This window comes from Tamandua tetradactyla, chromosome 14 (genome assembly GCF_023851605.1).
Source record: "Tamandua tetradactyla isolate mTamTet1 chromosome 14, mTamTet1.pri, whole genome shotgun sequence".
Lineage (NCBI taxonomy): Eukaryota > Metazoa > Chordata > Mammalia > Pilosa > Myrmecophagidae > Tamandua > Tamandua tetradactyla.
The window spans coordinates 62,828,617-62,855,878 of NC_135340.1; the positions used below are offsets into that span (position 1 = coordinate 62,828,617).

General features: G+C 39.3%; 1 protein-coding gene across 2 annotated transcripts in view; it reads right to left on the reverse strand.

The window, feature by feature from the left end:
• FBN1 (fibrillin 1) overlaps positions 1-27,262 on the reverse strand; it is a 239,421-nt gene that overhangs the window by 97,049 nt on the left and 115,110 nt on the right. For both annotated transcript variants that reach the window (XM_077127803.1, XM_077127802.1), the window contains exons 8-12: positions 20,169-20,294; positions 13,531-13,689; positions 9,015-9,185; positions 8,244-8,384; positions 6,327-6,446 (exon numbers count right to left, since the gene is read on the reverse strand). In XM_077127803.1, the coding sequence (XP_076983918.1) occupies positions 6,327-6,446; positions 8,244-8,384; positions 9,015-9,185; positions 13,531-13,689; positions 20,169-20,294 (717 nt within the window). The remainder of the gene's footprint in view (positions 1-6,326; positions 6,447-8,243; positions 8,385-9,014; positions 9,186-13,530; positions 13,690-20,168; positions 20,295-27,262) is intronic.

The window sequence follows — 27,262 nt, forward strand, 5'->3', positions numbered from 1 at the left end:
TTCCCTGGTTCACCTCTGAGAACTTGCCCCGCAGGCAGAAACAGCTACAGTATAAGAAACAATTAAATCAAAATGGATTGGTGCAAAAAGTCAATCAACAGATCAATGAGGAAAATACAAGACTTGAATGATACATTACACAAACAAGACCTAAGAGACAAACATAGAACAATGTACCAACAAAAAACAGAATACACATTCTTCTTCTGTACACATGGATGATTCTCCAGGATAGATCATATGTTTGGTCATAAAACAAGTCTCAATAAATTAAAAACTGTTAAGATCATACAAGTATCTTCTCCAACCACACAGGAAAGAGGAAAGAAATCAATAACAGAGGGAGAACTGGAAAATTTGCAAATACGTGGAAATTAAATAAGACAAACTTCAAACAACCAATGGCTCAAAGAAAAAATAAGGTACATTAGGAAATACACCGAGGTAAATGAAAATGAAAGTATGCCAAAACCCATAGGATGCAGCAAAGGCAGTGCTGAGAGGGAGACTGATAGCTCTACATGCGTACATTAAAAAAGAAAGCACTCAAATCAGAGACCTAACTTCACAACTGGAGGATTTAGAAAAAGAAGAGCAAACTAACCCCAAAGTAAGAGGAAGGAAAAGAAAAAAAATAACAAAGATTAAAGTGGAGATAGATGAAGTAGAAATAGAGTCAATAAAACAAAAAGTTGGTTCTTAGAAGAGATCAACAAAATTGATAAACCTTAGCCAGACTGATAGAGAAAAAAAGAGAGTACACAAAAACTAAAATCAGAAATGAAGGGAGGCATTCCTACCAACCCCACAGAAATAAAAAAGTTTATAAAATGATACTAAGAACAACTGTACACCAACAAATTAGATAATCTAGATGAAAAGGTTAGATTAATAGAAAACACATAAACTACTATAGTGACACAAGAAGAAATAGATGACCTCAACAAACTAATAACAAAGAAATTGAATCAGTAATTAAAAACAAACAAACAAACAAAACCTCACAACAAAGAGAAGTCCAGAACCAGATGGCTTCACTAGTGAGTGTTACCAAAAATTTCAAAAAGAATTAACACTAATCCTGTTCAGATTCTTCCAAAACACTGAGAAGAAGTCTACACTTCCCAAATAAATCTGAGGCCATATCACCCTAATACCAAAGCCAAATAAAGATACTGCAAGGGAAGAAAATTACAGACCAATACCCCTTATAGATAGAGATGAAAAATCCTCCCCGAATACTAGCAAACTGAATCCAATAGCACCTTAAAAGAATTATACACCGTGATCAAGTGGGATTTATCCAGGTATGTCAAGGTGGTTCAACATAAGAAAATCAATAATTCAATATACAGCGTTAATAGAATAAAGGGAAAAAAACACATGATCATCTCAATTGACACAGAAAAAGGCACTGAACAATATCCAGCACCCTATATTGATAAGAACATTCAGAAAACTAGGAATCAAAGGTAACTTCTCAATGTAATAAAGGATATATATATAAAACACCCATCACTAATATCATATTCAATGGTGAAAGACTGAAAGCTTTCTCTCTAAGATCAGGAATAAGACAAGGATGCCCATTGTCACCACTGTCATTCACCCTTGTACTGGAAGTTCTAGTCTGCTCAATTAACAAGAAAAAGAAATAAAAGGCATCTAAACTGGAAAGGAAGAAGCAAAACTTTCCTTATTTGCATATGTATATAGAAAATCCTGAAAAATTCACAATAAAGCTACTATAGCCAATAAGCAAATTCAGCAAAGTGCTGGGATACAAGAGCAGAAGGCAAAAAATCAGCAGTGTGAACAAGAAATCAAGAAAAAAATCTATTTACAAAAGCGATTAAAAGCACCAGATATCTAAGAACAAATCTAACCAACGTATAAAGCACTCATACATGAAAAACTACAAAGATTGCTAAAAGAAATCAAAGACCTAAATATATGGATGGACATTCCACGTTCATGAATTGGAAGAACAAATATTGTTAAGATGCCAATTGTATACAAAGTGATTTACAGAGTCAATGCAATACCAACACAAAATTCCACCAGACTTCTTTGCAGAAATGGAAAAGCTAATCACCAAATTTATATGGAATGGAAAGAGGCCCCAAATAGCCAAAACTATCTTGAAAAAGAATGAAGCTGGAAGACTCACACTTTCTTATTACAAAGCTACAGTAATGAAAAGGTATGGCATTCTGGTACAAGGACAGACATACAGACCAATGGAATTGAATTGAGAGTTCAGAAGTAAACACTCACACCTATGGCCAACTGATTTTTGGCAAGGTGCATATTCATTCAATAGAGGAAAGAAAAGATCTTTAACAGTGTTGGTAAAACAGGGTATCCAAAACAATGAAAGTTGATTCCTACCTCACACAGATGCAAAAGTTAGCTAAAAATGGATCAAAGATTTAAATTTAAGAACCAAAACTATATAACTCCTAAAAGAAAACATAAGGAAGCATCTTCAGGAATTTGTTAGGCAATTGTTTCTTAGACTTTATACCCAAAGCACAAGCAATGAAAGAAAAGAATAGATAAATGGGACTTCATCAAAATTAAAAGTTTTTGTACATCAAAGGACTTCATCAGAAAAGTAAAAAGACAAGCTACAGAATGGGAGAAAATATTTGGAAATCACATCTATGATAAAAGTTTAATATAATAAATATATAAAGAAATCCTACAATTCAACAACAAAAGACCAACAACCCAATTCAAAAATGGGCAAAACACTTGAATAGATATTTCCTCAAAGAGGAAGAACAAATGGCAAATAAGCACATGAAAAGATGCTCAACATCATTAGCCATTAGGGAGATGCAAATGAAAACCACAATGAGATACCATTTTATACCCACTAGAATGGCTACTATTAAAAAATGGAAAATATTAAGTGTTGGAGAGAATGCAGAGAAATAGGGACACTTGCACATCATTGTGGTGAATGTAAAATGATGCAGCCACAGTGGAAAACAGTTTGGCCTTTCCTCAGTAAGTTTAAGTAAGAAGTATCAAAATGACCTGGCAATCTAACTTCTAAGTATACACCCCAAAGAACTGAATGCAAGGACTCAGACAGATTATTTGCACACCAAGGTTCACTGTGGGTTTATTCACAATAGCCAAGAGATGGTAGCAATCAAAGCATTCATCAAAGGATAAATGGATAAACAAAATGTAGTGCATACACACAATGGAATATTATTCAGCTATAAAAAGAATGAAGTCCTAATACATGCAACAACATAGATGAACCTTGAAGAGGTTACGCTGAGTGAAATAAGCCAGACACAAAAGGACAAATATTGTATGATATGAATGATATGACATGAACTAGAAATCCGTAGATTCATAAACTAGAATAAGTGTCTGGTTGGTGCAGGTAATGGGGAGTTAATAATTAATTAGTACAGAGCTTCTGTTTGGATGATGGTCAGGTTTCGGTAACGGTAGGAATTGATGGTAGTATAGCATTCTGAAGGTAACTAGCACCATTAAATTACATGTTTGAACATGGTTAAAGGGTGGAAATTTAGGTTGTTTATATACTATTAGAATCAATTAAAAAAAAACATACAACAGTACAAAACAAATACCGAACCCTAATGTAAATTATGGACTATAATTAGTAATATAATTATAATAATATTGTTTCATCAATTATAATAAAGGTACTATAATAATGCAAAGTGTTAATAATAGGGAAACGTGTGCATGGGGAACTCTATTTTCTACATGATTTTTCTGTAAACCTATAAGTTCTCTAATAAAAAAATTATTGTTTAATTCTGTTTGAAAATCATCAACCATGTGACTCTGAAATGTTACCTTCCTTATGGTCCAAATGTAGTTTTATTGCTTAGATTATTCTTAATCTCTTTTATGACCATATGACTATTTTACTACTGAATAATATATTCGTACTATGGTGGCATTTACGCCCTTTTTTCTGTTGTGTCTAATATTATGCAAATTAAACAAGAGGGCTTGATAAGTAAGGGTTAAAAATGGCAATAACTTGAATAAGCTCTATCTGCTCTCTCACTTAAAGATTAACAATCAACCCAAAACGGACAACACAGCACCCTGGATTATCTATGTTTTCTTCAGTTTCTCAAAGAGGATGAAACACAAACTAAAACTGCCTTTTCGACACAGGACACAATCTTTCCCATGGCTTACCTTCTAAAAGTTGGATTTTTCCCCCAAAGGTAGGGACTAGGGAACTGGGTAGAGATTGGGGACAGATCTATCTAGGCAGAGTTGAGGCCACATATGCCTGGCATAAGACAACTTGAGCCTCCCCAGTGACGAGAATTTGCATGCAGGGCATGTGGGGTTTTTGCCTGTCTACCCGGCATCGGCACGGTGTCTTGTGGTTGACCCTCAGACGCACTTTCTTTTTGTGCAGATCCAGCAGTGGTTTCCACACGAGTCATTGGACCAGCTGAGGCAGTCTGGGCTTTTCTTCTGTCTGATCTTTGTGCCAGCAGCCTGTGATCTTTTTCTCTCTCATTTATTTCTTAATCCTTGCTAAAATCTGACTTTGAGCAAGCCACACTCCAAGGACTAGTAAAAGCCACACAGTCTTGAGCAGACTTTTCTTCAGGGTTTTATAATCTTTTGAGGTTCACACATAAAATAAACAGGCTAAAGAGCTCAGTTTTTTCTCTCCTCACCAATTCCAGAATGCCATCGGGCTCCCCGCTGTCTTAGAAGACAAATGTTAAAAACTTGCCAATCAAAGTTCCCCTTCACTGGGTTTCAGTCTCATTTTTAGGCCACTTTCTATTCAGCTAATTCTAATTCATCTCTAATTTCTATTCATCGAGTTCCTCTCTGCTAAATACTCAGCCTTTTTGACCATTCTGTGGCATCTTTCATCTACCCAAAAAAGGTGTGAGCCTGTTATCAACTTTTTATATTCAGGATAAGCTCCACACTGCCTCTTAACGAAGACAGAGCTTGAGGTTTTTAGGTAATCTTTAGTCTCTAATAAATTAAATCTCAGTTTGATGACAGCATGCATTTGCACTGGCTGGCCCTTACCCCAGCTGAGTGCTCTCCAATAATCTCTTCTATTTGTTTATTTAATAGTGCAGTCTCCTAGACATTCATTTCATTTTATTTTCTACTATGGTAAAATGCCCAGTACATTGTTTGTACTTGATAATTCATTTAAACAATAGTTATGGTATTAAGGAGATTGTAACCTCAGCTTAATATTCAAATGATCCATATCTATAATGCAGCAACTAGGTCATTATTAAAAATATTAGTGTGTGGAAATGCTGTGTCCAGTTTCTCTGCTCAAAACTGCCATTTTCTAAGTGTGCTAAAACAAACTCCAGCAAGAAATCTTTGAATGTGAATCAAACAATGATTTTGAAACCAATTCACTCATAAAAATAAAAACTTCTATGTCTTCAATTCACATGAAAAGCTTTTGTAAACAGAGGCAAAAAATTAATCCTAATTAATGACTGGCAAGTTTTTTTAAGTGATACAAACTTTCCTAACTTTTTCGTGTAGTTATTTTAACAAAGAGTTTACTTGCTTTTACCTGGGCTTTACTGGATTAATGATACAAGTCATTTTATGCCAAATTTATAGATGATAGAGATATTTGAGTTCCCTGAGGGTAAGAAGTACATCTTATCTGTGCCCCAGGAACTCAGTACATAAAAAGTCAATCAATAAAAGGCATATTGGGTGATTTAATAAATAAATTAATAAGCAAGCCTGAAGGGAAACTTTTGTGAGGGGACATGTAGAACAGTGTTTCTCAAACTTTAATGCACATATAGATCACTGGGGGGTCTGGTAAAAATGCTGACTCTGGTTCTGCAGGCTTTAGGAGGAGCCTGAGATTTGCTTCGACACTGCTGCTGAGCATAAAATAAGCGGCAAGGCCTTATGGGCTACTTCTTTATCTTTTAGACCTTCCCATGAAGGAATTAGTTATATGCTATTTTACTGAAATCTTTGCTCAGCTTCTGTGTCAATAAGACACAGCCCCAATCCCTCACTCACAAATGAAAAAAAATAGCAGGTAATAGTGATAAGGCAAATAGCGGCACAAATGAGATATTTCTGAAAGCACAGAAGCATCATTTAAAACAGGTTGAACATTTGCCAGATTTTGACACTCTTCTTCAGAGTGAGAATATCTGGAATTAAGTCCAAAAGGCAGCAGAACTCTATCAGCTTCTTCTGGCCAGGGTTACTTAGAATCCACGGAACTCCTTAAAGCCCAACACCTCAACTGGTGCAGGAGCCGTGCGGTGCACGCCGGGGCCTACCTCGGCACTCGGTCCGCGTCAGCGTGCTCTGATAGCCAACTCGGCACTGGCAGGTATAGGAACCCTGGTTATTACTGCACTCTCCACCGGCACAAGGGTTCTTCTCGCATTCATCGATATCTGCAATACACAGACAGCATATTTTAGTAAGAAATTCAACAGCAATAACTCAACTGTAAGACCATTTTATTGGTTTTTCTTTTACAATGTATCAAATTGTTCCTCTAAGAAATAAAAAGCATCATGAAATATTCTTTTTCTTTCCATGTCACTAGCCATTTGAAGACGGGTCGAACAGTTAAAATGCATTATTCCCATGTGTTATTTTTCAGAGAAAAATACCAAGCACATACCCACTCAGCAATCCAAGCTAATAAACATTTTCTCTTCACTGAACCTGGCCTCAGAGAAACAAACAAATATTTCTGAGGTGGTTTCTGGAGAGGATTCTGAGTATCTTTTGGAGCTCAACTTTGCATTGGAAAGAAGGCCGAACCATGTCCAAGCATCCCCTGCGGCGAGTGCTAAGAATGTTAGAATAGGGCGGGCCACAGTGGCTCAGCAGGTAAGAGTGCTTGCCTGCCATGCCCGAGGACCTGGGTTCGATTCCCAGTGCCTGCCCATGTAAAAAAAAAAAAAAAAGTTAGAATAAAATACAAAGCGAGCAATTGTCTAGAAAGAGCAGCTCCACCCACCAGCGAGTCCACAGATGTCCTCAGTACATAGGCTCCCACCAGTTTTACAGTCACTTAGAATTATTACTACACTTCGAGGCAAGATGGTTAATATTCTTGTATTTGTGAAGGAAAAGGGAAGGCTCAGGGAAGAGGATCCATTGGCCAAGGTCTCCTGGCTCTTAGTGGCAGATGCACATCCCCCATCCTGGGCTGGATGTTCCCCGTGGCACCCAGTTCTGATGGCCTCTAAGGATTGGAGGGCTGTCTGCTAATGTGGCCTCACATTAGCAGGACACTAAATAGTGCAAAAAAGCAAGAACTACTTATTTCTGTCCCATTCCTACTTTTAGAATTGGAATTCTTAACCGAACTAAGAGGTGGATTCTTTTTAAGTAGATAGTCATGTTCAGTCCAACAAATCGATTTTTCTTGTGTTGCATTTTCCTCCCTTTGCTAGCTTAAATGACATCGAAAATTTAAAGTTTCTCTCTTCAGATTTTAATGTCTAATTAGAGAGTTGGTAAATTACCCATTTGACTTAGTAAAATGCACAAATTGTCATAACTTGGGGATGCTTTTAATACTTTATTTGTTAATGGCCAGGCTTTTGGGAAATGACTTAAATTGGAGTTTCAACAATGACTTGAATCTATTACAGTAGAAGTTAAAAGTCACTGTAGTAAGCAGAATAATGAATCTCCAAAGACGTTCACATTTCTACTCCCCAGAATCTGTGAACATGTAACATGGCAGAGGGGAATTATGGGTGCCTATGGAATTAAAGTTTGCTAAACAGTTGACTCTAAGATGAAAAAGATTCTCTTGGAATATATGTAGATAGACCTAAGGTAATCACAAGGGTTCCTAAAAGTAGAAGAGAGAATTGGAGAAGAGAACCAGAGACTCAGAGAAGGATTTGCAGATTCTAGATTGCTGGCTTTGAAAATGAAGGAAGGGGCCATAAATCGAGGAACGCAAACAGTCTCTGGAAGCCAGAGAAAAGGCAAGGAGATGGTTTCTCCCCAGAACCTCAGGAAAGAAATGTTACTTCCTCAACATCTTGATTTTTAACCCAGTGAGATATGTTTTGAGCTTTTAACCTACAGACCAGCCAGATAATAAATCCGTATTGTTTTAAGCCACTAAGTTTGAGATAATTTGTTGCAATGGCAATAGAAAACTAACACAGTCATCCAGCAGAATTCAACAGCCACTCTGTATCTGCCTGGCAAGCACCTACCAATGCACTCTCCACGGAGATCCAGCTGGAACCCTTTGTTGCACTCACACCTGTAGCTCCCAGGAGTTGGAATGCAACGTCCATTTTGACAGAGATAGCGGAATAACTGGCAGTAATCGGTGACGTTGACTGGCAGGACCCCTAGAAGAACAACATTAAACCCCATTAAAATGACTTATAACCACAGAGCCTTACGTCAGTACTTAATCTGGTAATAACGGATAATACGCTGAATCAAAAAAGTAAGAGGATACTCTTTGCCAAAGGTCATCTAGCAGCCAAGAGCATATTTCCATGCCTGCATCAGCTATCACATCGACACTGTGGAGCGCCAGGAGAGATACTTCTGTCCAGTGCTCACCTGATTCTCCCTGCCCACTTCTCCTTACTAATTCCTCAGGCCTCCATATTGGGGAAATAACAAAGGCAGTGAATCACTGGTGTTTAATTACCTGCAAAACTGCTTCATAAGGTGTATAGCTCAAAGCATAATTTTACACCTACTCTGTTATCCTCTGAAGCAGCTTTCCTATAACTCCCACATATCGGCTGAAAAGGTCAATAACAAAAGGACATTAACCTCTACAGAACCCAAAAGCCTTCCATTTTTCTCTGTGCAATAGGCAAACTGAGAAATTTGCAATTTACACAACACTACGTCAACTGAAAATCTGTCCTCACAACTGTTGCATTTATTTGAATTATGAAAAGAGCATAAACAAAAGCCTGATTAATGCAAGAAAAATAACTACATGACTTTCAAATTCTTACTTGGAGGTTCCCGAGAAGGATATGGATACTCCACTGGTGGTCGCGGTACGGGAATCTGAGGTCCAGAAGGAACAGGGTGAACTACTGGGGGAATGGGGGCAAGGGGTGGGAGAGGATATTCTGGTCTCCCAGGGGCCACCATAGGGACGGAGCACAGCTTGTTGAAGTCCTCTGGAAAAACACAACACAACATAATATAACAGCTAAGCGATAGCCTATGTCATAGATTCGCAGAAGTCATTCTTATGTTTTTAAAGAAATCCTTGAATAAAATCGATTTCAAACCACCTTGGTCGATTTGAAGGAAAAGGAAAAAGCTAACTGACTCCGTTCCCATTTCCAATGCCCATAGCGGCAAACCATCTTGGAACCATAATTCGAATCTGAAAACAAACTCACCAGGGGAGGAAGTCCTTGCTTAGATCAAAATTCATCTCAAGGAAAACGTTAGGTGCTGCTTTCTCTACGCAGTCCCACCTGCAGACCCCGCAGGGCTCCAAGGGACACATTAAAAAGTTTGGATTTTATTTTATATGCAAAGTCACTGGAGGTTTTTAGCAGGGAAGGACAAGGCCAGATGAACATTTACAGAAGGTCCCTCTTTCAGAGGCATGGGGGATGTGCTGGAGGGGAGCAGGTCTGCTGCAGAAGTTAAGGGGAAGATGATGATGGCTACATAAGGGAAGCAGAGCTGGCACTAGAGAAGAGGACAAATTTGAAGCGTATTTTAGAGGGAAATGAATAGGGCTTGGTGATAGAGTAAATGTGGGGCCTGAAGGAACAAGAGATCAAGAATGACTTCCCCTTTCCTAGCTGAACGATTGGGTGGATGCTGACGCCATGTAATGAGATGGAAAAAATTATAGTGGGGCAAGCTTCGAGGGCAGAAACCATTTTAAACCTGTGAGTTTTGAGATATCAGACATTCAAGTGGTGATATCATACAGCAGTTGTGCAAGAGAATTTAAAGCCTAGAGAAGGTGAGGCTAGCTATAAATTTGGGAGTCATCAGGAGATAAGAAGCATCTAAAGTCATGGGAATGGATGAACTATTTAATGAAGGTGAGGAAGGTAAAGAGAAGTAGAGTGTGGAGGCGGAGTCCCGAGGAGAACCAACGTTTGTTGAAAATAAAGTCAATCATGAAGAAGTAGCCTAGGGAGGAGGAGGAAGAGAACGGGTGGTGGGTCTGGTGTTTATTCTGCCGAATGATCCCCTATACTGCTGTACCCTGATTTAAACAAATTTTACCCTATCACTGTGTATTTAGGTTAATTCCTATTTTTCACAATACCAGGTCTTTATAAGAATGCTTAGTCTTTCAAGTTTGTGACATACTTTTTAGTGGGCTTCCAAAAAGGTGTTTTTAAACAGTATCCAAGTTTCCAGGCAGGTTTTTACTCTAACCATTTCTTTTCATGTGTCCTAACAAATAACCACATAGTTTCCATTTGTAAATAAACTAACCGCATGATTTTTTTTGTTTCTTTTTTTTCCCTTTCTTTCCAAAAGGTTGCTAATTTCATTCCTGCAGTCACGTAGAGATTCTCACATATATATTTTCTATGCCAGCTCTTCCATGAACAGATTAGGCATTATATTTCTTCCCTTGAAGGCTGAAATAAGACTTATTCTAAGACACAGTAACATGTCTTACTGAAATGCATTCGTACTTCAACCTCAATTTGCATGTGGAGAAATATACCTGGCTACCCGTACCCTGTTGTTGCTTTCGGGCCCATTCTGAAAACTTCCTCATTCATTTGCTATCCCAGCTTAGGTTAAGGTTTTCCTTGTAGAGAATTCTATTACCACATTTTAACTATTACTTTTGTGGAATTTTTGACCCACACAGATTATTCTTTAGAATTTGACTGTATTTGGAAAGGGTTTATATTTTGTTTATGCCTTCCTGACAGGACACTACAATCCTGCTTGTCACATGACGGTGATGCTTCCTAGAAAGTCATTTTTCTGCCTTTATAGGAAGGATCGTATGGCCCACATCTGCCATTCCCAAGGTACCTGCTTTCTACCAAATTTCTACCACAAAGACCATGTAAAGCCTTGAAGTCAAGATCATGTCTAATTCATGACTGAATTCCACTCTCGGCCAAGCTCTGCAAATTGCACACAAGAGGGATTCACTCTGTGTTGGAATGAACTGAATGGCAATTAAATTGAGGGGGTGTGATTCCAATCACTGATTCAACCTTTCTTTCCAAACTGTTTTAAGATTTGTATTTTAAAAACTTGGATATTCTATCAACATTTCTGCTAATTAGGTGGGTAGATTACTTTTAGCATGGCATTAAATTCATCTCAGCCTCTCTAGGAAAGCATATCAGATTGGAATCTGTACTCTTTCCCATTTACTCTAGCTTGATAATGTTCCCATGACCCCTTTTACACTCGGGACTAGCAATTTGGGGCTCGTTTTGTTCAGCCAATAGCCTTGCTTCTATCTAGAACAATCTTAACTCAAAGATGACATTGCCTTTTTTTTTTAAGAGTGGAAAGCTGACCAATCTAAAATAATTCCCCTGTATTATTACTCTGCATAGGTTAAAAGCCCAGAGCTCTTCAGTGCTGGTATTAGAGTATTTGAGCAAATAAGCACTACTTGCAAATTAATTTGTGCTAATTTGGGCCTATTTCAGGGTTGTGCATCATTCAGTGGAACATAAAGAGAGCAGCTTTCTGCAAAGCCACCCAGGAAAACCTGGCCTTCTCTCCATCGGTCCCAAAGTAGGTCTTCCCGCAGGTACCCAACCATGCTCTAGTTCCCTCTCGTCTATTCAAGTCCTCAACACAGGAAAAAATTCACATCAAACTTGCTGATCCCTAGGACAGCATGCATTCATTTAAAAAACAATTTTCTTGGTAGCCAGGCCACATGTGCACCTGAATAGTGACCAACTAAATGGTTCCCTAGTGAACAAAAGAGGTTGGGTTATGTTTTTAGGCCATAGATAGTGAGCAAATCAGACAAGATATATGATTTGTTAAAATGCATGGGAACATTTTATTGTTTCTTTAATCCCAATAAGTAATTTGCAGCAGTAAATAGAAATTTTATAGCAACATCTATAAGCTGGTCTATAACCATGATGATGGGAACTTCGCATTCTGTGAACAGCATATACTGTATTTATCCTTCCTCACATCCAATTTCTCTCTTAAAGCCCTTCAGTTTAAACATACTTTGTGGGAATGAGAATAAGAGGGAGCGGTAACTCCAGTTTTTACCTAGAAATGGTAGGAAAGATGTCACTTAATAAATTGGGCACACTATCTGAATACCTCTTGTAAGCAAGATTTTACTAAGTACTGTGCAGAAGCATGGGGAATATAGGACTGGAATCAGAAACAAGCTCTCCTAAAGAGATTCATCACCTAGTAAGAAAGCATGAACACACATAACCACAAAAGAGAGCAGAGTGGGGTCTGTGCCAGAGCGATAGTACAAATCAAAATCACTGGAGCACTGAGGAAGAAGGGAACTTTTCAAGCTGTGGTTATGCTGGGATGTTCATGGATTAGGTCACGTTTGAGCTGGTCCTTAATGGACAAGAAGGTATACAACAAGCAAGGGTGACAGGGGTGGGGCGTAGGGACTAAAGAACCTGAACTGGGAAGAAATTCAAAGTAAAAAGATCATACTGAGTTCAGAAAAGCTCAGATTGGGTTCTAAGAAATCTTGATAACATAATTCAACTAGAAAATAAAGTCAGTGTGAAGAACAAGAAGTAAAAGATGAACTGAGATCAGATTTTGGACTCCAAATGCAATGCTAAGTAATACAATTTTATTTGCAACAAATGGGGTGACTTGGACCACTGCTTATTGCTTGCATTCATCCTAGGAAATTTTCTTAGGCATTTTTCTCTATGTTTCCCCTAGACACACTCTTTTTAACTGAACTTCAGATGAGTTATGCTTTGGGAAATGTATGTGGCAGCTGTGGACTGGGGACATGAAGAGCAGTTAGGAGGCTAATGCAATAGTCCAGGCTACAGAAAATGAGTTTTGGACTAGTATAGTAATAGTGAAAATGAAAGGACTATGACAGATAAAAGAGACAATATAAAAAGGGAAAAAAATAGCAAAACTTGGCAAAAAGAGGTAGAAAGAGTCAAACGTTGGGCAGGGGGCAAATGAATACCCAAAATAATTCATCTGAAAGGCTCTGGGAGAGTTGTTTTATTCCATTGAGCTTTTGAGAACTACATGAGAGTCAGAAGACATATATGAGAATAAGAGAGAACATGTACTTCTGGAAAAGGTTGCTAGTCACTGATAATAACCAAGCTAAATAAGAAGCCAGACCCAAAAATAGCATTCTCTCTATGGTCCTGTGTGTTTCCCCGATTCACTATCTGAGGAAATTTCCCTATATGCAATTTTTACATTAGGAGGATCTTATTCATTTACTTGGGTTTCCACTCAATCTGTGTCACGCACATTGCTATTGGCTTGTGGTTAGTGTACTCTGCAGATAACTGGAAGGGCTCTTACCAGTTGCTCTGATTGGACACATCTCAGGAGCGATGGTGACCCCTGGAGACCAGCACCGGCCGACATCACAGCAGCACTGCATTTTGGTTATAGACTGTGGCAGCTGATTAGAACAGCGCCCATTTGCCAGAGCTGTGTAACAATATCCCGGGCGAACATCTGAGAGGACAAAGAAACATGCATACACATCATTGGGATCAAACTTTAAACATTACTCTTTTGCCCACGCTTCCCACTTGGGCTATGTCAGGGTTAACTCACAATTCCACCCCCCGAAGGGAAGTTCTGTGCACTGCTCAGGAACAATGCCCAGTAGCAAATCCCTTGTCTCACACCTTTTGCCCTTGTGTGCTGGTACAGTTGGCCGAAGTCCCAGATTCCATACCCAAGGTGGGAAAGAACGATTAAAACCACATGTGCCACAGGAAAAGAGAAACTGCGAATATCACTAGTGGTGACAGTTAGTTATTTATAAAGACATGTCTCCATACTGTAGAGAGGTTGTGTTGTCCTTGGTTTCAAACCATTCAATTTGAGCCACCTACGGCAAATATTTGTATAAACCTATTTTAAAACAACATTAAGTCTATGCTATCGTCTGCATTTCTAAAAGATCTTTCTTATGTTTCAGGCTGAAACTTGAGTCAGACTTGTGAGATTTATTTTTAAGGAATCAGCCACTTTGCAGTCAGATCCAATGCTTGTTAATCAAGATTTCCTTGTGTCCTGGGGCCTTAACAGATTTTATTAGGAAATAATTATTTACAAGTTCAAAATGTGCATGAATCCAAGTTCTTAGTCCTATAGGATACAAGAGTTCCTGAAGAAATATTTTCTTTCTTTGGCAGAAAGGCATCTTTTCAAGGCTTCATGGTAAGGCACATTTCTAATATCACTTTTATTGGATTACGTCATGTCTGACTGTCATGACAACATCTGACTCAATGCAGTACAACTTTGGGCCACCAAAAAAAAGCCCGCGACAGAGGGGAAACCTATCACCTCGTGAGGCCTTTGAGATATTACCAAGAAATAGGAGAGGCAGGTAGCAAACTACAAAACACCTTTATATACCTGACATGTGCCAAAGGTATACCTCTCTTCCAGTAAAATATATCTCTGTATGGTTAGTACAAAATAAGGTTTTGAAAAATAAATAATATTTTAAATATGCTTGGTGTTTAAAGGAATATAAGTGGTACATTCATTTGTAATGTGAAGAATTTTTTAATGGTCAAAAAAATCCATCACTGTTTTCTGTAAGTCTGAATACTAAACACCATGTTTGCTCTCTGAAGGCCATGCCTGTACTTGTCTTCATTTGCGAAATTTGTTTTATTTGTTTTTCATGCTTATGGAATAATATATTTGAGAATAAATGTGAATATCAAATAGTAGCCTATAGCAGTTAAAAGTGCAGACTTTAGAAGCAGGACCTGGGTTCAAATACTGCCTCTGTCATGTTCTAGCTGGTGACCTTGAACAAGCTTTCTGTGCCTTAGTTTCTTTATCTGTAAAATGGGGATAACATTAACCACACCCTGATTGGGTTGTTTTAAGGATAAATGAGATAATATTTGGAAAGCTTCTAGAACAGCCCCTGTCACATAGAAAAGTTTCTATTTTAAGTTTTAGTTGTTGTTATTATTGTTACAGATTTTAAATATGTAAAAAGAATGAGTCCTAACTACAAAGGAAACTCTGAATATAAGCAAGTAGCATTCTATAGATCCCAAATCAGAAGCACACAAGCAGATAATGAGAGTTCTATGTTTAGCTAAAATGTAGTAAAATACTTCAAAACCAAAATATTACTTACTAAAGGGAATAGGGGCTAAGCATTTATTTTCCTTTTAACCTTTTACTTACTTATAAATACGAACCAATATACAAATACATTTTTTTTAGCCGGGGGATTAGGAAAGGACAATTGATGATTTTTTACCAATATGGTTAAAACCTGACCTTTTTACTAAAAATAGTGTATCCTATGTGATCCCTCCATCATCAACTGCAAAATAAAAAGAAGGCTAATAGAAACATTTAAGTTACTAACATCAAGTGAAGAGGCTAAAACAAACTTAAACAAAGCCAAAGAAAAGTATGAGTCAGTTTTAAAGAATCCAGAATTATTTCTGAAAAGTACTTAAAAACACTAGCAAGTATAAATGTGCTTTCCAGAAATTTTTTGTGGTTCCAGTCCTGTACCTCTGGTCAAACTAAAAGTCTCACCAAAGAGGCCGAACAAGTTTTCTTCCATTCGGGTAGCCCAGTGTAAATGGGCTGGAGAAGAGAGTGCAGTCAAGTTATTTCTCTGTGAAGCCAAAGGCCACACCTCCCCCGTGAAAAGGGCAGGACAGAGAAATGGAGCTACCCAACTTCCCACATTCTAAATTGCATTTCCTTAAAGCCATTAATACTTTGTATTCTCAGGCGTTAGTAAATGTTTGTATATGGAAACCAAAGGCTGTTAAGAATGAGAAGGGATGTTCAAAACTGGCTTACGTCCCAGCTCGAAAGAATTTTGGGGTCACAACCCAGTGTAAATGTTTGACCAAATTATGAAATTTGTGTATATCCATGGGTTATCTTTCAGAGCAAACCTGGATTCTATGGCTGCCAATGGCAAACACTTGATGGGCTAATGTCTATTATTTAGCTAATTATATTAATACGTGACTGCTCCTCTGGCTGACTTATTTGTTGAATCGATGGCTCAGAGATTCTTGATCAAATGGTGACTGTTGGAGCTGGAAAAAAATGACAAGCCATGTCGGGTTACCAGGAGTCCCTGATTTACAAATGGCACCTGCACACACAGTATTCATTTTGATTTCTTCTCTTGCTGACTTAACCTTTGTTAAAAATACACACCTACACACAACTTGGAGTTTTAAAGACTATCCATAAGTTAACCATAGGAAGGGAAAGGCCGTGAAAATCAGGAACCATTTGGAGGAACTGACCCCAGGGGCACCAGCATGAAGTTTTCCATTTTCTGGGGTAGCACTGCCCTAGGAAGCAGGAAGGGAATGACTCTGGAGGTGCATCATTTTGTACAGGGGGTAAGGGGTGGCTTTGGAGGAATCTGAAGGCCTATGGGAGCCAAGGGAGAAGAATGTCAGGTCCTGGAGACAATCAAAAGAGGCAGGAGGAACCACAGCCACCTTAATCCATTTTCCATTTTCCCTATCCAAACCATCGGGAAGAGAAGGAGTAGAAACCTGTCTCCTTTCTCTTTTCTGAACCACTTGGCCCTTATTCTCAGGACCCAGAGATCACATTATATTAGAACAAATATATTAGGAGTCAAGTAAACATTTGCAGGCCCCCCTCCCCTGCCTTATCAGTAGATCCCTCCTAACCAACCATTAGCATTGTCATGTGCCACCAGGAGCTTGGGGTCCAAACTAGGTACAGGCTATCTTCAAAACTAATATAGAAAGGCAATACCACACAAAGTATTAAGACGTGCCAAAGGAATATCACAGACCAAAGAAAGAAAAAAATAATTAAAATACTGCAAGAGCTTAGAGAACAAGGATTTTGGGGAAAGAGGAGTCACAGAGAACACAGTCATAGAGAACATAGAACCAGAGGCTGCGGAGGTCCCAAACTAGCGAAGATGAAGCTTTTCCAAAAATGAAGAAAAAAAATGGAATCATGTGCCTGGCTCCAAGAACTTACGCCTAGGAGTTTCAGGAGTTGAGGTTAGGGAAGCATGCTGGGATAGTGAGGTTAAACAGTTACTGAATGGCCAAGGTGGAGTGTAGACCTTGCCTTTCTGACAAAGGACAACCAATGAAACAGAAGAATCAATTCCCAATCTAAAATTCTACAACCTACAAAGAAGTATTTTAGGCTGGGTAATATGGACTGGAGAAGTTAGGGCATTCAATTAAGGGATTACCATCAAATCTTGGGCCAATGATAATTAAGATAATAGGGCACAAAAGAGAAGATAGGGCAGAGTATCATTACAAATACTGAATCAGTAAAATAAGGTGACTTGGGAGAAAGGAGGGAATCAAAAATATTTTTTGAGTGTGAATGACACAGAAAATAATGGTGCTTCTAACAAATAGGAGGTGGAATTAGGAGGGGAATTTAGTTTTGGAGGCAAAAAATGGAATATTCAGGTGGAAATTTCCAGCATTCTGAGGGACATACAGTATTAGAATTTGAAAGAATGAGGTCAACCCTGGAGAAATAGCTCTGAGAGTCTCACAAATTGGTGACAGAAGGAAACAGTTGGGTTTCCAGGGTTAGAAGAGGTGTACAAGGAAGATACCACATACCACACTCCATATACGGGATTTCTAGAGGTTAGATTTACTAATTCCAAACAACCACCTTAAAACAAGCTTTGTATTTGATTATAAGTTGAGGAGGACTATACGTATGTTCTTATCACTAGGGATATTTTGAGGGTCATTGTGGTTTGCCATGACAGGAAATAGGATCATTAGGGAAAGGCAGAAATGTCATTTAGGTCACTTTATATGAAAGCTTGCTAGAGTTAAGATAAAGGGGGTTAAGGAAGGAGAAAACTGTTTGCCAAGGAGTACGGCAGGAAAGGGTCTGCATTATTTGGTGTTAGTTTGGAAGGAGGGAATGGAAGGAGTCCAGACTATGGACTCAGGCAGACCCAGGTTGGACTCACCACTCCGTCACCTATTAGCTGTTTGGACAACTGGACCAAATTATTTGTCTAACCTCTGTAAACCTCAGTTTCCTCCCACCTCACAGTACTGTTGTGAACATTATCAGATAATCTATATAAAATACTTCATACATATGGAAGTGATCCATAGATCTTAGTTCTTTTTGACCCCACCTTCCTTTGTAAAAAAGACAGTGTTTATATATTTGGTAAAGGAAAATAATTTTAAATATGTAAACCATCTTATATGTAAATTCATTTAAATCATTTTGATGTCATTTGGAGCCCCTTTTGAGTGTTAAAAAACAAAACTCTACCTGATGTCTGGCTAGGAAAGAATTTCTGCTCTGCCTCTCTGCTAACTATAACCATTGGAGGTCATGTGCTAATTGGGACAGTTTGGGGAGAAAAAGGAACTACATGAATTGTATCTGCCATTCTTTCATTACCATTCCAATGTCTAGATGCCAGAAATGTGGCAAGCCAACATCCCTGTTGTTGCTAAAGAGAAGTTCAGATATCTCCCTGCACTTCCTTGTGCTTACTCAAATGCCAACTGTAAAAGACTCCCCTTGGGTTTTATTACATGTGGCCAAGAGAAAAAGGAGTTCAGCATTTCAAGAGCAATTCAGTTTTGTTCTGAAATACGTGGTCTGTGAGGGTGTAAAGCTGAGTGCCTTTGAAAATATGGACCAGAAAAACATTGTAAGTTACAACTCTCTTTCTCCAAGGCTAGGAGCCAAAGCTTCCTAGTCTTGCCCTAAAAATACAGAAGAGCTCATTTGGATAATCAACAAATACTGAATGCCTGCAAGTGTGCAAGGACTTGTACTGAGAGCCACTGGGGAGTCAAGGATAGCCGTTACCACTAGTCTGTAAGAAGAGCTTACGCCAATCAAAGAGACAGAAACATTGACATATATGATTTTCCTGTAAGAGCACTGATGAGAAGTATACTCTCAGGTAAGGGAGAAACTACTTTCAGATAAGCTCGTCTGAAGCATCTTCACGGATACAAAACCTGAGTAGAAGGATGAAAAACTGAGCTGGAAAGAGTGGTGTAACATGTGTGATTAAAGGCATGAAAGTAATCAGTGGGGATTGTGCAAACAGGCTAGCGAGGTTGGGAGGAGTTCTACAGTAAAGCACCTTAACAGACTGTGCACTCTGGAGCTTTAACTTCATTCTAGAACACCGGGCCTGGAAGGAAATCTTAGCAATCATTAAATCCAACAGTTCTCTAATCTATAGTCATAAAAAAAAAACAACAACACAATCTCCTATTTAATTGTCATCTTACATGGAAACCCACATCTACAACAGATAAAAGTGGAATTGCCACGCCTGGAGTGAGAGGCGTGAGCAGGAGCCCTTCCTACGTGTCCCTCCCCTACTGTTCCCTCCCCAACCCCAGAAGCCCTGTAGAGCTTTGCAGTTCCCGAAGGATCCATGAGAAAGGGACTGAAAACCACTAATTTCCAAGTCCTAATGGAAAACTACCAGAGGCTTTTGAGGAAGAGAGTTGTTTAATCATCATACTATTTTAAGAAGATAAATCTGACAAGATGGATTGCAGAGAAGCCAGGAAGTAGGGGGACCAATTAAGAGATTATTGACAATTTTAGATCTAAATCAGCATAAAGCCTGGGAAATGACTGAAGGTAGGGAAAGAAAAGAGAGGGGTCTCAGGGAAGGCTGATACTCAGAAAAGTGCAATGTTAATTTACAGAGTGAGGGTATTTGTAGGGTCTCCTTGAGTGTCCCTCTTTCATGGGAGGCAAAGAATGACAAATCCAGACCCACATGGGGTCTATGTTTTTTAAAAATGTGCCCAACTGTATAACACTTACATTTCCATAACTATATATTTTACCTCAAGTGAGAAATTATACGTCCCCCCGAAATTTGTTTAAAAAGCTATTGCTTACGGAACTGATTTATACAAAACATGCATGCTGCTTATAATTCAACCTACCTATGCATCTGGTACCCTCAGGAGAGGTGTAAAAACCTGGGGGGCATTTGCAAAAGTAACTGCTGACCGTGTTTGTACATTCGCCCCCATCACAGATTCCAGGAATAGTGCTGCATTCATCGATATCTGTAACATAAAGAACAGTCTCAATATTTGTAGAACACAGTGGAAAGCCTCTCATCATTACATGGATTCAGATGTAAGACTAGTCAAATCATTTCCCCGGAGACAGCCAACTCTACAAAATAAAAGTTGCATGTAAAATAGTCAATTCAGGTGTAGGTGCTTTTTCTCCTAACACGGACATCCCCATGGGGTTTACCAAATTCAAGAGATCAGAAGAGCAAAATAAAATAAACCACTCCTTTATAATCTAAAACTGTGTACCATTTAGTCGTCAAGTAGCTTGTGTGCTAATATTCCAAATGATATTTATTTTACAATTTTGTTTTCCCTGTTTCCTTCAAGTTTTTCATTTGGTTAAACTCCCACTCTAATTACTCCATATTCTCCATCACTTCCAGCATTTCTTTTCAACCTGATTTTCCACAAAGCAGATGCTGCAATCCTACCACCTATTAAGGAAATGCAATTCCACACAGAAGACACGTGGGCATATATAAACCGAGGCTACTGCAGAATGACTCCTTGTAGTCGCAAAGGCTATGTGGAAAAGGCCACCTGCTGGTAAGCAGGATCTTTTCCTTCCATTCCATCTGGGAATTAGTAGTGGGATAAGAATTTGCTTTAGGAAGAAGGAAGAAAATTAGATCCCAATAGATAGTCTGGAGTGAAGAAACTGTAAATAAATGGCAACCGTAGAGTTAATGTGTTGAATACTGAGGTAATCATACCCTTCTTTTCTTCAAAGCACATCATAACAAATTGATTCTAAGTTAAAGAACTCAACCAGCTTTACTGCTCTTAGCAACAATTTGCTAAAGCAAGAGTTCTGTACTGCTCCAGGAAGTAATATTACTTGAAATCACACCTACCTTTTTCTAATTGCTTTCAGGGGGCACTCCATAGATACCAGGCTGTATATTAAAGGAGTCTGCTCCACTGAGGACAGTTGTTATATTGCACTGGAAACCTACTATAAACGGCTCAGTTTTCCAATTCCATGCAATCTACTTTTACCTTTGTCAGGTTCACCAAGACAAAAATGCTGAATCTTTTACTGTTGTACATTTCTATTGTGCTGCTATTAGTTGGTAGTCTTAAGTAACATTTTAATATAAATATTGTCACTAAAGTAGAAAAGCAGTGTAATTTAACCTAAAAATTCTAATTGAGCAGAACCGACCTTAAAAACACAATATAGTAACCTAAGCGAGAAAAATGAAAACATACGTTTTAACATTTCAGGTGAAAATGTTTAATATATTGCAGTAAATTGAATAAGCAAGAAAAACCAGTATCTACATTATAAGAAATGCAGTCTGAAATAGCATACCCAAAACTTTAATCATTTGAGCAACTACTAAAAATACCTAAAAGCAGAAAAGGTATGAAACCATACTCTTAATTTCTTTAGAGGTAAAGCTACTTGAAAAGGATGCCTGCTTGAAATGTCTGGTTAATATTCTTAAATGTGGTCCTGAGTTACTTGCATTTAAGTTTGGGTATGTATAAAACCTTTAGTTTTTCACCGAAAGTTTCTCATCAAGGAGAAAAGAAGAACTGTAGCACACTTTCCTCCACATCAATGAAATTAATGGCCATGCAGAAGTATCACAGGGCCACTGAGTCCATACCTTCCATTTCCCTCATCACTTCAGTACGTGATTCTCAACTGGACTGATTTGGTGGACTGTTTACCTCTTGTTAGTTACTGCCTTATCTGACACAAGCAAATCCCACTTTGAGAAAATCAGATACATGAAAAAAATTGATAATTCTTCCTTGCAAATTAAGCTATTAATGAACTTCCTTAAAGTTTTGACAATATGAAAAAAATCATCATTCAACACGTTCAGAAAACCTATCCTATATAATTTAATGCAGACCTGAATACTGCTAAGCCTCCTTCTGAGGATCTGACCTGATTGAGGCATACAGAGAAGATCTTTCGCTAAGAGTGCTGACCAAGTCTTTGGCAACTTAGACGATCACCCTAAAAGAAGAGAGGGAACCACTTGGTGCTCTCAGGGGCACCCAAACTACCAGGATGATGGTTCCCTGTGGGTCTGGTGAATGACCTGCTTTGGACACTGGACGCACCCCTGCAAGCCACTTCAAGGAAGGACTTGTTGGCCTAGCAGCTGGGAATGCTGTCAGCAGATGGACTTCTGCCCTCAGTCCCCTCAGGGATTGCCCCAACTGCAGAGAACCAGCCTTACCCACGGCCACAGCCTTCCCAGGCAGTCCACATCCAACAACTTATTGCAGAGGAGTCTTGATCTATTGGGGGACAGCCCTGAAGACTCTCTAATAACCCAATTCCTTGTGGGATCCACCAAGGTTGTAGTTAGACTCCATCACAGCTCACCTTCGCCTCTTTTCTTTCACAGGTGTTGATCCCAAGGACACACCTGAACAAACATCCTGAATGCTATAGATGCATCAATGGGGGTTAGCACTGAGAACCTGAGGCCACTAGTTCCCTCCAAGGAAGCAGGAAAAGATGCTTAGGACAAATCTGACCACTTCCTTCAGGTGCCAGACTGATGACTATCAATAAATGTGGCAACAGTGAGCGAAGGGAAGAAATTGAGAACTTCCTGCTCAGGCTAAAAGTTACTCCAGTTTTGTGTGGGGTGGTGAAAAGTTTGGGGAAGGAATGGTGGTGATGGCAGCGTAACGTCTAAACGCAGTTCATGGCACTGAATCAAGTGTACAGTTAAAAACGGTTAAAATGGCACAATTAATTTTCTCTCTATATAAAACCACAAAATGTTTTTGAAAAGTAAATTCTGGCACAGGGTATCTACATGGCCTCATCTCTAAGGGTTTTTGGCACTGACGTAGGGGAAGGTGAGGTGTGACCCCAGCCCTCAGAGCACTGCCACAGTCAGGCGGACCATGGGATCCTGAAAAGCTTGAGACCAAAACACAAGAACACGTTTGCTTCAGCCTAAGTGCTGCTCTTCATTTAGAAGACAAAACAGCTGTAAAAGGATCAGAGTCAAGTATCTTCTGACTCCAATTCACTGTGTTAGTCAGAAAGGCAGCAGTGACACTTGTTTACATGCAGTTTGACCTTTTTTCTTTGCTTTGCATGGGCAGGCTCTGGGAATCGGATGCAGGTCTCGGGCACGGCAGGCGAGAACTCTGCCACTGAGCCACCGTGCACCCCCCACAGCTTCCCCTTTCTGAAAGCAAAATCACCATTCTTCTCTCCTAGGCTAGAGGCTAAACCAAGCAATATTTCACTGCTTATATGAGAATCAATGCTAACGTAAACAGCACTGTCATGGTGAAGTTTTGTAATGGTAAAGGTGTACATCCTGTTCCTCAGATATAAATTTCACAGGAGTGAGTGAAACGGTCAGGCAGAGTCTGACAGAGAAGCAGCCAAGGACTGAGACTAAGCTTCTAGAATGGACGTAACATCTCAAGGCATATTTTAAGACAGTTCTTTAACACTGATTCTTCTGTATTTACCCAGCCACACTCAGACTTAAAACAAACATGTCCAAGTGCCATCAAGAGTTATCGCCTCCTTACAGAGGAAGCTGTAAATATAATGCAAAGGCATTAATTAAGATAAATGTGTCTCTCACAAAGTATTTCTGAAAATTAATGTCGGAATCATGTAACGCCTATCAAAGACACATGAGGAGACAGTGCCTATTTAAAAAAAACAATCTTTTCTCAACCTGATAAAATAAATGACTGCTAACATCCTTATTAATGAGATTTAACATATATATCAATACCCAAAGAGGTTATTTAAATGACAGCATAATCACAAGAATCTATTTAAAAAACAGAATTAACCTTGGTGGGATGGGGGAAGCATCTTTCACGTGTTATTACTGCAGATAGTAACAAATGATGATGACGATGACGATGATAGCTACTGTGTACTGAGTGCCGGGCATTGCCTAAATGCTGCGTTAATTCAAATAATCCTGACAACATAGATAGGGTCACAGACCTGATTTCTATACCTCTGGTGCCCCGGCATTGTGCTTGCATCACATTAAGGCCTTCAAAAAAACTGGCCTGAGTAAAACCCAAAATAAGAGCCAAGAGATTTATCATTTATAAAGTGATGCTAAGCCCCAATCTAAAATAGGATGGGGGCGGGGGTGGGAGAGGAAGAGTTTCCACCTTGGTGCATGTCCTCAAGGCCAGACAGCTCAGGAAGGACATTCTAGCCCACACCTCCCTGATAAAGATAAAACTGGACTAGGCCAAGTTGTTAAATGAGCAGACCTGGAATGCTCCTGAATGGCTCCTCCTCAATGACACATCCCTCTCCCTTCAGGTGTCTAGTGCTTTCTGTTTTCCTGAACCACCTTCTCACTCTCATTGCTTCATGGTTGCAGTCAATGAGTTCACCATGGAAGCAAAAAGAGTTCACATTTCATTCTAACTTTCAGTGTCTGGTAGTAAAAGGCCAGAATAAATCCTTTGAAGTAGACTCAATCACTTCTACCCTCTGAAACTCATTCATACTAACTTATTATTTTCCAGGCTGTTACCACTAGGTGTTTACCTCCTTTTAACAGACTATCAGAAATCTGAAGTAGGAGAGAATTTGAGAATAGTGGCTTTCCCAGAGTTTCTGTAAGTCAGCCTGTATTGGATACCAGCCACAGTAAGCAAATCAGCTTAGAGATGTGGTGGGGAGTGGGGCTTGGCTGGGAAAAACTATCTCTTTCAGTGCTCTGGACACTTCCTCCTGTTTCCTCGAGGCTGGGAAGTTATTATCCCTTGGTAGCTGCCCATGGCCTCACTGGCTTCTTGCTATGACCGCAAGAAAAGTGGTAGGTCCCTTCGCTCCCTAGGCACTGTCCTGTCCAGTGCTCTTGATCTTCCTTCTTATCCCTATGTCTTATCTGTGTCCCCAGGGCTTTCTGCCATCTCTGAGCCACTTCCCTATCATGGGGCTCCCCTAGCAGAAGGTGAGGAAGGCGTGTGGAGAGCAGATGGGTGGAGTATGGTCTCCCCCGACCTAGGACAGGCACCACTGGGCAACCTGGCTCTCCGGGAGTGCGACAAAAGATCATGCACTTCTATTGTAAATAAGGGGCAGGGGAGCAGATTACCTGACACTGACTGTCTAGATTACTAATAAAGTGAGAGAAAAAAAACAAACTCAAAGTTGTGGCAGCTGCTTAAAAGTAACATGTGACACTAATGATGACAAATGCCACTAAGCCTGGGAGATTAACTTCGCTTTACCATAAACACTAAACTCAGTGTAAAATGTGTGATTAAAAAGGGAACAGATTCTTCAAATCACCTACTGAAAAACTCAGCCACTCAGAAAACTCAGCAAGTTCACCCGCTTTCACGGTTTCTTCGTTCACAGAGAATGAGTTGTCTGATCACAATTTGAAAACAATTAGAAACATAAAGATGGAGAAAGGGTTGTGGAACTGAGCAACCCCCAGATATCATCTCGTTCAATCTCTTCACTTGAAAAATAAAATAAGACAAAGTTGAAAACTGACTTTTCTGATCATACACTGAAGACCAGGGACATTACCAGACTTACTTCCAGTCTAGTGATCTTCTGCCTAACCGAGGGGTTTTTTGGTTCCAGCAACCATCTAGGGAGCTGGTTAGCATAACCAGTGTTCGCTGAGGGCCTGCGACCAGCTGCAGAGGATGGAGCCCCATCTCTGGCATCGGTTAAGTATCCCTTGGTTTTCTCTTTAGTGCCTGAGAGGAGAAGAGCCCCTGATAGCAAGCAGTCATCAGATAAATGTGCCATTATTTTGGAAAGGGGAAGTATTGAGGGTTTTGGCTCACATATTAGGGACTTCAGTGACTTAAGAGCACCATTAAAAAAAAATCCTTTGCATCATGTGGTGCTATTATAATTGCTAATGGCTAAGTTGGTGATCATCTAAATCCCAAAATATAAGTGGTTAATTAAGAATCCAAGGAACTTCTTCCAGAAATAAAACTTAATCCCTTAATTATACTTTTATTTCTTAACTTCCTCCCACAGTAACCTATACAAATATGGACTTGGTTTTCAAGAGGAAAAGGCTCATGCATGCTTTCAAAGTGCACACTGGAAAAATCAGCAAGGGAGGAGGGCATGAACTCCGTTTCCTTTTTTACCAAATCACAGCTATGAATCTAAGTATTTTACTTCATAAATTTGTGAAAATTTAATAACTGTCATCTAGAGACTTTAGCTTGTTGATCTGCCTCTCAAATCCACCCATATTGTACGTATTTATTTTCAACTTGGTATATGACATATTTTTTTAAGTTTTGGGGAAAGGGGGACTATTTTAGAAAGGAAGGGAGAACTCTGTAAATAGAGAAAAGTAATTTGAATAAAGTCATTCTTACATATGAGGGAGTGATGGTTCACGTACTGTTAGTTTTCTAAAACCAATTTAATTGAAAAATTTTTAAATACTGTGACCTTCTAGGTACCCAATTTATTCCTCTTCAAGGAATATCTTTGAGAGAGATAAGTTTTAAAACCACTCAAAGTAATAGTAAAGGTGCCGGAACAATTTTCACAAGGGTACAGAGCCACACAGCAGCCTGACCATCTTCCCAGGGAACATACACAATCTCTTGCTCCTTTCGGCTGTATGGGGCAGATTTTCTGGGATTCCCTCTATCCACCATCTGGAGAACATCCTTTCCCCAGAGTTAACCATTCCCACAGTGAGGCACTGGGACTAGAGGAAAGCAAGGGGGTCGAAGGAGGGACTGAGCTCACCGAGAGTTCTCAGAGGACTTTCTGATTACTTTCCTACCAGAGAAAGATCAAAATGCTCAAACCAGCCTCCAGGCCAGGGTACATGTAGTACTAACAGGACATTCTCTTCCAAAATCAATTTTGCATAGAAAAATAAAAAGGAAGAGCGAAAAAGCCATCATCTAAATTTAATGTAACATTAGATGGCAAAGGGGAAAAAAAAATGGTCTAGCCAGAAGTATTCTGTTTT